We start from the raw sequence: 17,868 nt of genomic DNA, 5'->3' as shown, positions 1-17,868 counted from the left end.
AGACTGGAAGGAGCCTTACTGTGTGACAGACTACTTTTGCTGATCTAGGGAGTTCTTATGTGCAGAATTGGAGGCTGGAGAGTTGTTCTTAACCTCTGCTGTTTCCTTTTTACACTTTGCAAGGGCAGTTTAAGACAAGGCCTTCTAGTTCTGTGCTCTTCTGGGATCACCATAGGCCTAAATCCACACTCACCCCCATCCTTAACCTTGTATTGCATGCCAGCATGGGCATAGTGCAGTCCAATCCTATATATCAATTCTGTGCAATGTAGTTTGTAGCGCTGTCACACCTACGGGGATTTTTTTCCCATCGAAACACTAGTCCCTGAAGCTAAGTGGGTGAGTACAGCATTGCAACAGTTATGCCACTGGTTTGTAAACTCCTGATGACAATGAATGAATTTGAATTAATGTCTTTTAAAAAAAGAAATGAAATCTAGCAATATAAAAGTGATCATAAAGCTGTCACATTGTCATTTTAAAATAAAGCAGTTAGTTTTCTTCTGACCTCCCAAAACTTGCTATTCTTACCTGGTTCAGCTATGTTTGAAGCCAGTCCCACACCAACCAGGTTAACTCAGAACAGGCCTTCCAAGCTACTTTTCTCAAGGCAGCCAGGATGGGCTATTCGTGTTCTGTGAATGAAATTGAACTGAACTGTTTTCATGTGAACAATTTACTGAATAGCGAAGCTGGGTCATTTCTCTCAAAACTCGTTTTCTTCCCTTCTTTGCCTTTGCCTCGGGTTTAGCTCTCGGCTCTCCTACTTTGCTGTTTTCGACGGCCACGGTGGAGTACGAGCATCCAAGTACGCAGCACAGAACCTTCACCTCACTCTTGCCCGGAACTTCCCCAAAGGTAACAACACTGTTACAGAAAATAGGAACTCCAACACTTCATCTAAAATCCAAGCTCAGTAGGCCGGCTGGTATCCAGTCACTTATAGGACTGACTATATGGGAGCTGGTTTAGTCATGGAGATGACAACCTGATCAGATGTGAGTGGAGTTTACCCCTGAAGATGTTCTCTGGTAGGTAAGAGTGGCTTTATTCCAGAAGATGCTTGTTGATCAGACAGGAGTACTGTTTTTACAGCACAACTTATTGATATGTTTTTCACTGATTGTACATAACAAAACTTGCCAATGAATAGCCAATCTCTACCATTGTTGTTTTACTGGTGAGGAGTTAGCTAGAAGGATTTTTCCAGCGTACAGCTGTTCAATGTTCATTTAATTTTAACTTAAAAGGAGATGCTCAGTCACTGATGAGAGAGCTCCTTTCCAACAATAGCTAATTCTGATTGTTAGGAAAAAATGTTCAGTAGAAATTGCCTTTTTCATTATTTTGACTCCTGTTGTCTAAAGGTCTCATAGGCATTGCTGTACGATTCTAACATTGCTCTCAGTCCAAGATGCGAGACTCCAGATTTAGACTCCAACGTGATCACCTGTTTGTGATCTGCTGCAAGTTTCCAAACAAACTTTCTGTGAAGAGATTTCAACTGAGAGACTCGCGTGCCCAGGACATGCAGGATGAACATAACCTTGTTTTCCTTATTCCAGTTGATATTTTGAACCCGTTGAGCAGGAGTGAACTTTGAACCCGTTGAGCAGGAGTGAACTTTGAACCCAATGTTCAATTGAGATATTTTCATATAGAATGATGACATTTTTCTTCCACTTATTCTCTATACAGGAGAAGTGAGTAGCATAGAGAAGACCATTAAGAAATGCCTTCTAATGACCTTCAAGCAGACGGATGAGGGCTTTCTCAAGCAGGCATCAAGCCAGTGAGTGGTCATTACTTGCCCTTTTTGCCATTCCCCTACCTATCCCCAAAAGCATAGTCGACACCAACTATAATATTTGAGGAGAAATTCCTGAAGAAGGGCTCATGCCCGAAACGTCGATTCTCCTGCTCCTTGGATGCTGCCTGACCTGCTGTGCTTTTCCAGCAAAACATTTTCAGCACCAACTATAATATCCCATTTTCTTAGCATGGACTGAAGTTTTATTGGGAACATTCCAGAGCTGTCTAACTTGTTGCCAGATTCTATTACATTTATCCACTGAATCCTTTGTTCAGTTTCTGTGGTCTTCTTTTTAAATTCACTTGTGGGCCATAGATATCGCTAGCTAGCCAGCACTGATTGTCCGTCCCTAGTTACCCACGCAATGGTGGTAGTGAACTGCTGCTGCCCATGCGCTGTAGATAAACCCACAGTGCGCGTAAGGAGGGCATTCCAGGATTTTGACTTGACAACAGTGAGGGAATGGACATGTATGTCCACGTCAAGGTGGTGAATGGCTAGAAGGGGAACTTAAAAGCAGCGGTGTTCCCAAATACCTGCCCTTCTCAAGATGGAAGTGGTCATGGATCCAGTAGGTGCTATCTTAGCTTCTTTGGTGAATTTTTGCTGGGCATCTTGCAGATGGTATATACTACTGATACTGGGTGTTGCTGGTGGAGGGAGTGGACCCCATCTAGCCAGTTTTGTACTGGCAATGTCATTAAAACTCCATCCCCAGTTTACTTTGTTAGCACATAAGCAGTATCTTATTGAATTAAATTCTGGAGTGCAGCCACAGTGGAGCAGGAGTCAGCACCTATGTACGGAAGATGGGAAGAGTTGTCTTTCAAGGCTTGTAAAGGGAGAGGCAGTAGTACAGATAATTTTACTGTGATTGCATGAGATTGTATTTTGGAGTTTGGTCTATTTTTCATGTTTTTTTCTCTCCGGTATGCTTTGGTTAAGGTTTAATTTATATCAGAATTGGGTGGTGAAAGTTTCAGGCATCTTGCCAGTGGTCAACTGGACCAAGAACTAGAAGAGGATTTAGGTTTCTGTTAAGATCCTGGCACAGCTGAGACCCCCAAAGTGCTCCTTGTACTGCGTGGTTTGTGAGAAGTCTGTTTTGTTTATTTGATTTGTTCAGTCATCTGTCTGCACAATTATTGCCATGGTTGGAATTGTTTTCTCTGACCTCTTTCAGATTTCCGGTGACGTGCCACAGCCGGCAAATGAGAAGCACATGGCTTCTTTGTCCACAGGAGGCATCTTCCTGTGAATCTTGCTTCTCTGCTCAGTCACAGCCTTTATGTCAGGAGTGTTTTCTCTTTATCCTGACTTTCCCCTGCATCCTCTTGGCAGTGTCCAAGGACGCCTTGCTATTCACGTGTGGATTGCTGGTCCATTTGACAGATTTTATATAGAACTCCAAAATCATGTACTGCATAAAACCTTGCATAAATGCAGGTCAATGAACTAATTTTTGGATGCCTTCTCTTTCTGCAGAAAACCCGCTTGGAAAGATGGATCTACTGCCACATGTGTCCTGCTGGTGGACAAAGATTTATATGTTGCAAATCTTGGTGACAGCAAGGTATGAAATTCTTGCAAATAATACTGATCTGGGTTGGGAATATCCTAATCTGTTAATAGATAACAATCTATTATTTTGCTCTCTTACTTTCCTCATTCATTTTTCCTCTCGCTCCCCCTTTGTTGCCTCTTCCTTTCGGTCTCATTTTCTCTTTCTCCTTCTGTCTGTGTATCTTTCTTTGTCTTTCGTTCCCTTCCCATATATCTCATTCTAAATCTCTCTCTTTCTGACTCTTTGGTGTTCTTCTCCTTCTTCTCTCCTTTTATGATCTCTTTATTTTTTTTCTCTGCCTCATTTGTTTTTCTCTCTCTAACTGGGGATCCATTTTCACTTTTCATGTCTACTGTTTTCTTTTTTTTTCTATTTTCTTTCACACCCTGCCTATCCCTTGTCTCTATGTTGCTGTTCTTTGTGCCTGAAGCTTTATTTAACCACAAGAGAGTCTATATAATACAGATGATTCCTCTGGGAACACTGTACTTGTACTGAATATGGATGGACTGTAGGTGATCAGCCTTTTACATTGCCAGTGTGCGGTGGTAGGCGTGCATGGCTCTCATACCAGACAACAGAATGTTGATACAACAGAAAGAAAGATTGCTTTTACCATCTCTGCATTCCAAATATCTTAAAGTTTAGTGTTTTGGGGATTTTAAGCCAGGTGTGATTTTAAATGAAGAGTTAAATGTTTCTGCAGCTATCTATTATCCTTTATGTAGCAAGGCTCATGATATAAGATAAGCGCTTGAAGATAGGCTAGCTGAAATAGTTTCAGTGCACTGACACCCGCCTGACCCATACTGATAACTGTTATCTATGACTACGTGCTGTGTAGCATCAGCTCCTCCTTTAAGTGTCGTGATTGCTGTGGGATATTTTGCATTTGCGTGTGTTAATCTGCACCCACTCTGTTTGCTCTGCTCGCTGAGGTTTACACTGATCCCAAACAGGCATGTCTTTTTTTTGTTGTTGTTGTTAAAAACAAAATACTGCAGATGCTGGAAATTTGAAATAAAAGAAAATGCTGTCAATACTCAACAGATAACACAGCTTCTGCAGGGATAGAAACACGAGTTGATATTTCAGATCTGCCATTCTTCATTCAGAGGAAAGATCATCTGAAGTATTACCTCTGTGCCCCTATTTTCTGTTTCTCTGTCTTTTTAAGATGCAAGTCAAATTTAGGGAAGAAGAGTGCTTGCTGTCCTGAGGCAACTTCAACTGTGAAAGCTGCAACTTTGTCATTTGATGTTTGATCCAGAGGTGCGTAGCTCTAGCTTTATGAACTACCAACTGGAATAGTCCAGGCCCGACCTGTAGCTCAGAATTTAGAGGGTGTAAAGTGTCGCATCAGTATCTTTTTGGACAAGTATATCCTGAGTTAAAAACAGTGTCTAGACTGTCCTATTGAACAGTTCGAGCTCCAATGGAGTGGATATGGAGAGAAAATTACCTCTATTTTGTCCAGTTAAACACTCTCAGTACAGATACTTCCCTGTTAGCAATGCAGGTAGCAAATGCATTTTGTTCCACATCTCTCTCTTTTTAACCTGGTGTCACAGTAAATAGTTTGAGAATCTTGCAATACATTTATCCCATCCATGAAACAATTTGGGAAATCTATGGCAGAGTCATAGAGACGTATAGCATGGAAAGACCTCTCGGTCCAACCTGTCCACGCTGACCAGATATCCCAACCCAATCTATTCTCACCTGCCAGCACCTGGCCCATATCCCGCCAAACCCTTCCTATCTATATGCCCATCCAAATGCAATTGTACCAGCCTCCACCACATTCATTCACATTCATTCCATACACATACCACCCTCTGAGTGAAAACGTTGCGCCTTAGGTCTCTTTTATATCTTTCCCCTCTCACCCTAAACCTGTGCCCACTAATTCTGGGCTCCCCCATCCCAGGGAAAAGACTTTGTCTATTTATCCTATCCATGCCCCTCATAATTTTGTAAACCTCTACAAGGTCACCCCTCAGCCACCGATCTCCAGGGAAAACAGCCCCAGCCTGTTCAGCCTCTCCCTGTAGCTTAAATCCTCCAACCCTGGCAACATCCTTGTAAATCTTTTCTGAACCCTTTCAAGTTTCACAACATCTTTCTGATAGGAAGGAGACCAGAATTGCATGCAATATTCCAACAGTGGCCTAAACAATGTCCTGTACAGCCGCAACATGACCTCCCAACTCCTGTACTCAATACTCTGACCAATAAAGGAAAGCATACCAAACATGTTCTTCACTATCCTATCTACCTGCGACTCCACTTTCAAGGAGCTATGAACTTGCACTCCAAGGTCTCTTTGTTCAGCAACACTCCCTAGGACCTTATCATGAAGTGTATAAGTGCTGCTAAGATTTGCTTTCCCAAAATGCAGCACCTCGCATTTATCTGAATTCAACTCCATCTGCCACTTTTCAGTCCATTGGCCCATCTGGTCCAGATCCTGTTGTAATCTGAGGTGACCCCCTTCGCTGTCCACAACACCTCCAATTCTGGTGTCATCTGCAAACTTACTAACTGTACCTCTAATGCTCGCGTCCAAATCATTTATGTAAATGACAAAAAGTTGAGGACCCAGCACCGATCCTTGTGTGTGCGTACAACTTTGTGATGCCTGTGGGGCACTGAGTGTAATCTCAGGGTATACTATATGTGGGTCACTGCGTGTACAGTCTGAGGGCGGATGTGGTGAGCTATGTGCATGGTTTCGATAACAGTCGATGCAACAGTAGGACCGGCCCTTTACCTGTTGAAGTAAATTTTTTGCTTTTCACTTCCAGGCCATTCTGTGTCGGGTGAATGAGACCAGCAAGAAATTGATGGCCTTGCCACTGGTGAAAGAACATAACCCAACCCAATACGATGAGAGGATGAGAATTCAAAAAGCCGGGGGCACGGTTAGGTGAGGAGTAAATTCTAAAGGATTTTTTGTAGAAATGTAGGCAGATCAAACACACATGATTGCATGAGGAAATTAAGTGGGCACTGGAATCTGTCTCTTTCTTACCAAATACAAATTATCAGGTCAGTTTGCAAGGAAATGGAGATACAAAGTCATATACTTCCAGAGTCCTGCTGTGTGTGTGGTGCAGTACAGTCCTGAAGATGCTGAAGCCGAGCTGCACCAAAATGAATCTTCATTTTCTGAATAAGTGTCGCTTCAGTATTCAGAGACAGAAGCCAATTAATAGTGTTGTATGCAATTGAATGTGGAATGAGCTCCATTTAGCAGTGGTCTCCAGGAACCAACTAATAAAGGTAAACAAAGGCATATGATTGAGCATTTAGATCAATTGTGAGAGAGATGTTTGAGTTCGGAGTTCAAACCAGTTGATGCTAAAATCTATTACAGACCATTTAAATTAGTAGCAGTTCCTGGGAACCTCCATAACATCTATTCCCACTGGTGACTGAGAGGCTGAACTAACTAATGCATTTTTTTATAGTATTTGTTGCAATGTTGAATATCTAACGACATGGTCACTCTATTCATCAAGAATGCCTACTTTTCATTTCCATAATGTTTAATGGCTCTGAATCTGCTGAAGCCCACTTCCATACCTTTTGTTAGCTTTAGAATTGGCTTTTCCAGTGTATACCTGGCTAGCCTCCCAGTTCTGACATTATATAAACTTTACATCATTCAAAATTTGTACTGCTTACCCATCTCCGTTGTGGTGACTGACCTTCATTGTCTCCTGGTTAAGAAATGCCCTGATTTGCTTCATTCCGTTGTTGGTGGTCCTATCTTCAGATGTCAAGGGCCTAAATTTGTAACTTGCCCCCTAAACCATCCCACCTCATTATCTGTGCTGCCTTAAAGCACTGCTTAGCACCTACCATTTTGAGCAAGGTTATGGGTCGTCTGTTCTAATGTTCTTTTTGTTATGCTCCCAGCTGAGGGTAGTACAGGACAAGTCAGATCTTAGAATGAAGCCTCGCTTGATAGATCATGTGTTTAACTTTTTGCAGTTTGTTACCACAGTGATTCAAATGAGGCTGCAAATGTTCTTTAACAAAATAGCATAAGTAGAGCAAAAGAAAACCAATGTGTTATATATAATACTCATATCTTAACACAAACAGCAAAACTAAGTTTCAACATCAGATGTTATCAATACACAATTCCAAAGAAAATTCACCCTTATCTGTGACTTCTCCCAGTTTCTATTCCTTGGACCACGGAGACAGTTTACAATTCCTTTCTGATTCTGCTCTCATGAATCTTTTACATTTCTGATAGCTGAAATAAACCTATTCAGTTCCAAGTACTTCTGGCTTGGAGGTTCTACAAACACGAATACTTGGCCAGTATGATTGCTTACCCTGAACTAAAAGGTTGATCTTCCTGCCAGGAGAAGATATTTTCTTTTCTGGGCTGAACTGAACTAATTATTTTGAATTGAGACCTTGTACCTTCTCTGCTCTGAAATCAAAACTCAACTAATGACTTTTCAGTCTGTTGTAAACTCAGCATTATAAACATTGCATCCATTGGCAGCACAGTGGTTCTCTTTGACACTTGACTTCAGTTACATCCTTTCTTGGAATTGATGCAGTTAGGTCAAATGATTTTATGACCTTTTTGTTTTAAACAATTCCCAGAACAGAACTGATCCACATCTGTCTGCCTCTATCTTAAAATCCAAAGCCCAAAGTAAAACTTGCATCTTTCGTCACATCAACTCTCACTCAGTATGGGTTTGATAACAGATTAGAGTGGTGCTGGAAAAGCACAGCAGGTCAGGCAGCATCCGAGGAGCAGGGCAATTGACGTTTCAGGCAAAAGCCCTTCCATCAAGAATCGAGGCAGGGTGCCTGCAGAGTTCTCTCCACTCTAATCTAGATTCTAGTTTCCAGCATCTGCAGTTCCTTGTTTTTACCTGTGGGTTTGATAAATGCATTAGGACATTTTATGCATTTAAGGGTGTTATGGAAGAGCAAAATATTGGTGTTTGTCCAGAATAAACTAGGAATCACTCTCTGTAGTTCCTGGTTTAATGGCATTTGTTGCTACGAAGAAGCTACATGAAAGGGTTTTTTTTAACACTGTAAAGTGAATGGAGACGTGGACAAATTGTTGATTGGATGATGTCCACTCTTGTGGATATCTGATGGTAAGGCAGATATGATCACCATGCTGTTATAATACGGATGTTGTGATTAGAGCACAGTTTGACTCTGTTTTTTGTTAGCTGATGCTTTTGGCTCTGTAGATATTTGATAGAAGCTTGTGTATCCCACTGGTGTAGCTAATGCTGCAGAGAGTTCCTTTAAGCACTATGCTGGAGTCTACACTTCCTGTTGACTGATTAAGGGCTTATGCCTGAAACATCGATTCTTCTGCTCCTGATGCTACCTGATCTGCTGGACTTTTCCAGCACCACACTCTCAACTCTGATCTTGAGCATGTGCAGTCCTCACCTTCTCCTCCTTGTCACTTGGCTAATCTGGAAGCTTTTCAGCTTTTCCTGTCATGATGTATGAAAGTGACATGTATGGTGATCAACACTGAGCTCCTCTGTGCTTTAGTTTCCAGGTCTTGCCTTGATTTGTTATTTGTCTGAAAATGTACGTGTTCTATTAACCTTATCACAAAGCTGGTAGGCTTTCAGTTCTGGAAAACTCGACAACACAACCTGTGAATCACCCCATCGATATACAATGGTGCTGTCTGATAGGTCGTCCTATGTAGAAGTAAATTCTTGATTCGGTGCAATTTTTGGTGTCAGGTTTGTCAAGTTGAGGGGCATCAGTGTGACAGGAATGCAACACTCAGTGTTATGCTCACCCAGTGAGACGGTGTGTTATTACACACTGGGAAAACAAACAGTCTGCTCTTGGAATAAAATCATCCACTTTTTCCACACAGCCGTCAAACACGATTGCATGCAGCACAAGACTAATTTTATTGCAGCCAGTAAAACTAGAAACATAGAAACCAGGAATATAAGTTGACTATTCAACCACTTGAGCCTGTCCCGCCACTCAATATCATGATTATCCAACTAGGAACCCTGTTCCTGCTTTGTCCCAAAACCTTTTGATTCCTTTAGCTAGTAACAATGAATCATACTAGCACCGAAATGGACCATTCCACCCAACTATTCCATCTTGGTATTAATGATGTCCCCAATCCTCCCCTCAACTTTCTTTATTCCATTCCGTCAACTGTTCCACTCCTTTCTAGCTTAAGAACTTGTATAGCTCCCTCTTAAATGCTTTTAGGCTAGTTGCCTCAGCTATTCAGTATTCACTTTATCCATCGCTCTGCACCTAGATTTCTGTTTGTGTTAGCTGTGACTACTTTATAAACACACTTCTTCAATCTTCTACAGGACCTAGTGTTTTGCTATGAATGCTCAATGTTCGTGTTCTTTTTCCTCCAGTAGGAGGAGCCAAAACTCCACTATCCCGTACTGTTCCCTCCATTGTTAAAAAGCTCAGCTCCTTTGCTGTTTACTTTTTTTAGATTAGATTTACCTACAGTATGGAAACAGGCCCTTCAGCCCAACAAGTCCACACCAATCCTCCGAAGAGTAACCCACCCAGACCCATTCTCCTACCCTACAGTTACTCCTGACTAACACACCTAACACTATGGGCACTTTAGCATGTGCAATTCACCTAACCTGCACACCTTTGGATTGTGGGAGGAAACTGGAGCGCCCGGAGGAAACCCACGCAGACACTGGGAGAATGTGCAAACTCCACATTTATTATTTTACCTCATGCAAATGCAATCCATCTCTTAACACTGAAATTCTGAAGTTTGGATTATTGGCAGAAATCTCCAGAATATAAATTATTCAAAATTTAATTCCACTTAAATTGTTCTTCCTTATTAATTTTAAAAATCACACACCAGGTTATCATCTAACAGGTTTATTTGGAAGTACCAGCTTTCAGAGTGCTGCTGCTTCGTCAGGTACTACCTGACAAAGGAGCAGCGCTCTGAAAGCTAGTACTTCCAAATAAACCATTGGACTATAGCCTGGTATTGTATGATTTTTAATGTTGTCCACCCCAGTCCAACACCAGCACCTCACATCATTTCTTATTAATGTAATTGTCTAATCTTAGCAGAAGAAACAAACTGGTTGCTAGGACAGTGGCAGGGTTCTTGAGCCAGTGCAGTTTCTTTGTAGAATCCCTAGAGTGTAGCAGCAGGCTATTCGGCCCATTGACTCCACGCTGACCCTCCAGACCCAACCTCTATCTCTGCATTTCGCATGGCTAATCCACCTAACCTGCACATCTCTGCAGTTTATGGGCAACTTAGCTTGGCCAATCCACCTCACTTGCACATCTTTGGATTGTGGGAGGAAACTGGAGCACCTAGAGGAAACCCATACAGATAGGCGGAGAATGTGCAAACTCCATACAGACAGTCACCCGAGGGTGGAATCTAATCCAGATCCCTGGCATTGTGAGGCAGCAGTACTAACCACTGAGCCACCATTTAGTTGCTGATTTTCTGCTTCTTGCACCGTCCATGAGATGAGGGGGAGGATTGAATTTGGTGCTGCAAACATGATAAAATCTCAGTATATTCTTCAGAATCTCTGTAGCTTCAGTAATAGAGCTCCAGTATTCTGTTTATGTCCATTTAGTGGCTTTGTGGAATCCAGAATTTGTCAGTGATGAGTAGGAAGGTTTGGGGGTTTTTCACCTCTGCTCTGTGTTTGTCCATTTATATGCATCTGTGAGCATCGTATCAAAATGTTTTTAGGGGAGTTTTGTCTCTGTATAGTAGGAGGTGACATTGCAATTATTTGGGTCCCCTGGTTAAATGTATCATAGCATTCATCTTCTCATGACTGTACACAATGTAACGTTCCCTCAGAGACACCAGCCTCTTAACTATCAGTTGGGAAATTAACCACTGCCTACAGAAAGCAAAGAAGAAAATTGTGTATTTTTCAAACAAGTCATTGATAGTGATGAGATATAATCTGATCCCCTTCTTGAACCTTCATAAAGAATGCTACTGGGGTAATTGTGCCCCACTGCCCCTGATTTTCTGGCCCCAGGTGAAAGCCCATAATTTGACGACAGTTCTTCATTTGGCTGTTGCTTCCCACGCGGTCACAGAATCAGCCCTGCGATGTGGTTGGTTGCGTTACTGGAAGGAGGCAAGCCCAAATGATAGGCTAAGCGATGCTGCAAGCATTGTAACTAATGGTTTGTTGTCCTGTCGCACAAACCAACCTTCCATCCATTGACTCCTTGGAAAGGCAGCTGACATAATCAAATACCCCTCCCACCTCAGATATAATCTCTTCCAACTTCTTCGATCAGGCAGAAGATACAAAATCTTAAACACATGTAGCAACAGATTCAAGAACAGTTTCTTCCCCACTGTTATTAGGCTTCTGAATGGTCGTCTCAAATTTAATGTTGATCTCACTGTTTCTGCACCTTCTGCACAGCTGTAAAACTTTACTCCTCACTCTGTTCTATTACCCCAATGCACTTGGTATGGGATGATCTGCCTGTAGTGCATGCAAAACAAACCTTTTCACATAACCTAGGCACATGTGACAATGGTAAATTAAATGAAATCAAATTTGTTTATTTTGTGTGTTTATTTACCAGGGGCTGATATATTGATTTTTGTCTACCCAGAGATGGTCGGGTGATGGGCGTATTGGAGGTGTCACGTTCCATTGGAGATGGACAGTACAAGCACTGTGGCGTGATATCAATACCAGACATTAGGCGCTGTCAGTTAACGCTCAATGACAGGTACAGTACAATGGATAGTTTATACCATAAGGTTAGTGCTGCTGTTTATCGCTGGCATTACTCAAGGCATTACAAATCCCATGCAACAAAAGCTTTCCTTCCAGATTTTTGGTTATTTTTTTAAATTCCAGGTTGGATTCAGAATCTACACCTTTTTTGCAGTTGACTAAGTGGGATATGCAGTGCCTGTCAATGTCTAAGTGATTTTTGCTGATTTCAGTTTGGTAGGCAAACCCTTTTTCCTCCATTTTTAGTTTAGTGATTATTTCACATAACCTCACATGACATTCCTCAGCTTGAGAAGGCATTGCAAGTAAGTGCTTCCCTTACCATATAGCTCAAAACATAATCAAATAGATCTATTAAACATAGGTGGATAAGTGAACAAAAACAATTACTATGGAGAATTAGAATATTTACAAGCTAGCCATCCTCAAGATGGAAAATAATGGTATTGTCTGCACTGCAGTGAGCAGGAACCGTCCCAAAGTCCCCAAATATTAGTCTTAGATGGTGGTTTACTGTTTATTGTCCTTAGTTTCTCTCTGGCTTATTTACCCGTCTTTGTTTTTTTATTTTGATCATTAAATTAAACAAGATGGGCCAAGAAACACTTGTTAAAATTTGAGTGGAATAAAGGAAATGCAAATAATTTGTATTTGAGAAAATAAACACACAGGATACCTTCATGTTTTGCATAGCCTGAACTCTACCCTTGGGTACCCAGCTAGACAAAACATTCTGCATATCGGAACTGGCTGGGACATTTTATGAGAGTGAATCTGTGTTGTGAACAAAGAGAAAAGCCAATACCACGATGCATGATTGCAGCCCACAGTTGTAGTGTAGCAATAGAGGCATTTGGCACAGAAAAGATCCATCAGAGTGACACGTTGCCTTTTCCAGTAAGGGAGTCAGAAACCTGCAAAAGATCAGAGGTTTGAGATTTCATTCCCCTTGTGCCTGAGATGTTTGGGACTGAAGGAACACGTAGTGAGCAGGTTCCCTGTGTCAACCTGAATCTTCCCTAGACAGCAGTACAGTGAGCAGCATGTGTTACTTCTGCATCGCCATCTCAAGTTGAGGATGCAGTATCCCTCATGGGAAAACCGTGAAGTAGTGTTGTGTGACAGAGGAACAGAGTTAACCTGTCAACTCGGATATGGTTCTGCACCAGCCATGAAAGGTACAAATGTGCTGGGTTTTATATCGTTGTAAAGGAGGGAGGACAAAGGAAAGTCTGGAATAGGGTACTTGGCAGAAGAAATTGAGAGGCAAAAATATCACGGGAGAGAAAGTAAAAGGTAGAGAAATGGTTGTGGTAAAGAAATCTATTCAGAAAGTGTGAATGGCAGAAAAATGAAAGTTCTGTCTCTGCCACCTTAGCAAAACTCTTTTCGTTTTTCTTTTGTGTGTTCCAGAATCCAAACTGTAACACTTCATGGGTAACAATGCCCTTTTTCCTTCCTCTTGATTTCCATCTGACCCCCATTCTTCTAAGACCTCCTCTTGCCATGTATTCACAGCACCATCTGACCTTGTCCCCTTTCACACTGAACAGTCTGCTTAACATGGATTCCCCTTCTCACCCCACTTTAATGAATGTCCACCTCAATAGACTTTGAACTCTTATTCCACCACCTTCATCCCAGTAGTCACTTTGGATAGGAGTCCTCTAGTTGCCCAGCGGATCCCCTCTCCTGATTCTAGTATTCTGTCTCCACCTCTGCCCCTTTCTCTGGTCTCTTGCCCATTCTTTATTTGAGAACCATCAGAGTGACATTAGCCATGTAAATGTCTCTGCTGCTCGAACCTGCCTCCACCTGAATTTGCTGCACGTCTTTCTCTCAGGTAGGACTGTAATGCAGTGATCAAACCTACTGTCAAGGCTGGTGCTTTTGGTGGATGGTGCATCAATTGCAGAGGCTGAGTGCCAACTCTCAGGCACTGCTTCCTGCCTCTGCAAGGACCATGACTCTGCCATCAAACATGGACTTGCTGTTTTCATATTTGTCATTTGGCTTCCACTTCCTCTGGAGATATTCCTTCTGTGGCTGTCACCTCATAGTTGCCCAATCCCAAATACACCACTTCCACCTCCCCAAGATTCACAAACAGGACTAGCATGGTAGACCCACCGTTTCAGCCTATTCCTGCCTTATTGAATTTGTGTTGTACCGTCTGGCCGCTATTCCTTTTTATATCCTTGCCAAATTTCATCCCACATACAGTTGTCACACTCTTGCTCTCTATCTCGTTTCAAATATGTCCCAGTTTTCCGGCTTTGTCCATCTCCTCTTCCCCATGTCATCCAATACGCTGCAACTCCCTCCCCAGTCGGGATGTCTGTGGGATCCTCTTCCATGACAGAGGCCCAGCCAGTCCCCATCCACTTATCCTGCCTGTCTGGTTGAAAAAGTCATCTCAATAAGTAAGGTTCTCTGCCTTGCTTCAAATGGAATGCATGACTATTAGTATCCACTTGGGTTCAAATTAGAACTTCCTTTTTGTGGGTATGTGCGAAATTTCTTATTCCTGTTCAACTTTCTCCAGTACTCGGTGACTGGACTGATACCTATTTCTTGTTATCGCCCAGTACTGGAAGACAATGCGCTTAATTCTAATTTTCACCATCACTGCCCATCTCTGATACCTCCCTTTCCCTTACTCAAATTTGCTGCCTTTTGGGGATAGACTGTCTACTAATATTCATTTTAGGCCCACCCATTTATCACAGCTGCTTTGACTGAAATAACCTCATAGAGACTAGTATCTCGTCACCAAGTCACTCTTTATTTACACATGAACAGTCCCTGACTTCAGTACTACCTTATTCAGAGTCAGCTGTCAATGTCAGTATCTCTGACACTTCCCTTTTTTAATGTCAAGCAGGGCTGTTAATCTGGTCCAGTCAGCGAGCTCATTAGTCTATGAGGTCCAGTTGGCTGACCTCATTACAATCACTATAGACTACATTTCCACACACACTTTCCCCTATAACGGCTCAAATCCTTTCCTCCCATTTTTCCATCTCTGTTGCATCTGTTCTGAGGATGCAAAGTTCCACAACAGAGCTTCTTTGGATATGTCTTTCTTTCTCCTCAATCAATGATCACAACACCACCCCCCAATCCCCAAGGCTCCAGTGATTGACAGGGCCCTGAGCCATTGACTAGCCCATTCCCTACACTTTTTGCCCTCACTCCCTTTTTCTCCTGGAGCCATGTAGGAGTGCTTTTACCTCACATTTCATTCCACTAGCCTTCACATTCAAAGCACACCACGAAACGCAACCTCCCCTCTCCTGTCAACATTCTGAAGGAACTATTCTCTTCATGACGCCTTGGTTCACAGCTCAATCACTTCTTTATACCATGACCCAATCCCAGGGCCCATTCCATGCAAGCACAGGAAATGTGGCACCTACCTTTTTAACTGGCCAGTTCATCATCCAAGGCTGTAAATATTCACAGGTGGGGAAGCAATGATTTGTGTGTTTATTATACCTTATTCACTGCTCACAATGTGGTGTCCAGTATTGGTGTGGAGATCTTTTGTTAACTGGGTAACTGCTTTTTGGAACAGAATTTGAATACAATTTAAACAATAAGGTCTTTAGATTCTTAACCCTTGAAGATTTCTTAATCTTAATGATGACCATGAAGCCATTGTTGGAAAAACCCATCTGGTTCACTAATGTCTTTTAGGGAAAGAAATCTGCAGTTCTTGCATGGTCTGGCCTACATGTGACTGCAGACATGTGGTTGTCTGTCACCTGCCCTCTTGGCAATTAGAGATGGGCAATTAATTCTGACCTGGCCACATCCCATGAATGAACAAAAAAAAAATCAGCGAGCATGACCTTGTGTTTCTGCTTTCTTGGCATTTTAATTCCATGCTCTCATTTCTCTGCTTGATTGGCAACAGATCCTCAAGCATTCACTCCATCCATCACCAACACCCAGTAGCGGCAGTATGTACCATCTGTAAGATGCACTGCAGGCATTCACCAAAGATCCACAGATGTTACAAACCCACAATTACTTCCATCTAGAAGGACAAGGATAGCAGATACATGAAAACATCACCACCTGAAAGTTCCCCTCCAAGTCAGCCACCATTTTGATTTGAAAGTATATCATTATTCCTTCACTGTCGCAGTGAATTCTTGGAATTCCCTTCCTAATGGCATTGTGAATCTACCTACAGCACATAGACTGCAGCAGTTCAAGAAGGCAGCTCACCACCATCTTCCCAAGGATAACCAGTGAGCGGGTGTTAAATGCTGGTCCAGCCAGCAAGACCCAAATCCAGTAAGTGAGTTTAAAAAATGTCACCGTTGTGAGTAGTTTATAGCCCCCTTATAACATCTCTACTGAAGGACAGTAGCTGTACTGTTGGACAACCATACTACAACCCTCGTAGGTGATTTTAATATGCATAGAGTCTGGACAATTTAAATTGGCATAGGTGGCCTGAGGATTAGTTTGTAGTATATAGAACATAGACCATTACAGCGCAGTACAGGCCCTTCGGCCCTCGATGTTGCGCCGACCTGTCATACCAATCTGAAGCCCATCTAACCTACGCTATTTCATGTAGGTCCATGTGCTTGTCCAATGACGACTTAAATGTACTTAAAGTTGGCAAATCTACTACCGTTGCAGGCAAAGCATTCCGTACCCTTACTACTCTTTGAGTAAAGAAGCTACCTCTGACATCTGTCCTTTTATCTATCACCTCTCAATTTAAAGCAATGCCCCCTTGTACTCGCCGTCACCATACTTGGAAAAAGGCTCTCCCTGTCCACCTTATCTAACCTTCTGATTATCTTATGTCTCTATTAAGTCACCTCTCGACCTTCTTCTCTCCAATGAAAACAGCCTCAAGTCCCTCAGCCTTTCCTCATAAGACCTTCCCTCCATACCAGGCAACATCCTAGTAAATCTCCTCTGCATCCTTTCCAAAGCTTCCACATCCTTCTTATAATACGGTGACCAGAACTGTACACACTACTCCAAGTGCGGCCACACCAGAGTTTTGTATAGCTGCAGCATAACCTCATGGTTCCAGAACTTGATCCCTTTATTAATAAAAGTTAAAACACTGTATGCCTTCTTAACAACCCTGTCAACCTGGGTGGCAACTTTCAAGGATCTGTGTACATAGACATCTACATCTCTGCTCATCTACACTACCAAGAATCTTACCATTAGCCCAGTACTTTGCATACCTCACACTTGTCCGCATTAAACTCCATTTGCCACCTCTCAGCCCAGCTCTGTAGCTTATCTATGTCTCTCTATAACCTACAACATCCTTCGTCACTGTCCACAACTCCACCGACCTTAGCGTCGTCTGCAAATTTACTAGCCCACCCTTCTACGCCCTCATCCAGGTCGTTTGTAAAAATGACAAACAGCAGTGGACCCAACACCAGTCTTTGCGGTACACCACTAGTAAATGGACTCCAGGATGAACATTCCCATCAACCACTACCCTATGTCTTCCTTCAAGCGAATTACTGATCCAAACTGCTATATCTCCCACAGTCCCATTCCTCCACATTTTGTACAATAGCCTACTGTGTGGAATCTTCCTGAACGCCTTGTTGAAATCCATATACACCACATCAACCAGTTTACTCTCATCTATCTGTTTGGTCACCTTCTCAAAGAACTCAATAAGGTTTGTGTTAGCACTGCTGCCTCACAGC

The 17,868-nt window shown here is 42.4% G+C and overlaps 1 protein-coding gene across 2 annotated transcripts in view; it reads left to right on the top strand.

The window, feature by feature from the left end:
• The window catches only part of ilkap (integrin-linked kinase-associated serine/threonine phosphatase), a 54,198-nt gene that overhangs the window by 14,213 nt on the left and 22,117 nt on the right, over positions 1-17,868 (top strand). For both annotated transcript variants that reach the window (XM_060834963.1, XM_060834965.1), the window contains exons 5-9: positions 752-858; positions 1,699-1,792; positions 3,299-3,386; positions 6,185-6,306; positions 12,033-12,152. In XM_060834963.1, the coding sequence (XP_060690946.1) occupies positions 752-858; positions 1,699-1,792; positions 3,299-3,386; positions 6,185-6,306; positions 12,033-12,152 (531 nt within the window). The remainder of the gene's footprint in view (positions 1-751; positions 859-1,698; positions 1,793-3,298; positions 3,387-6,184; positions 6,307-12,032; positions 12,153-17,868) is intronic.

The sequence above is a fragment of the Hemiscyllium ocellatum genome, chromosome 13 (assembly GCF_020745735.1).
Source record: "Hemiscyllium ocellatum isolate sHemOce1 chromosome 13, sHemOce1.pat.X.cur, whole genome shotgun sequence".
NCBI classification, from domain to species: domain Eukaryota; kingdom Metazoa; phylum Chordata; class Chondrichthyes; order Orectolobiformes; family Hemiscylliidae; genus Hemiscyllium; species Hemiscyllium ocellatum.
The sequence above is the reverse complement of the archived record's forward strand: the minus strand, read 5'-3'. Positions and strand labels throughout refer to the sequence as shown.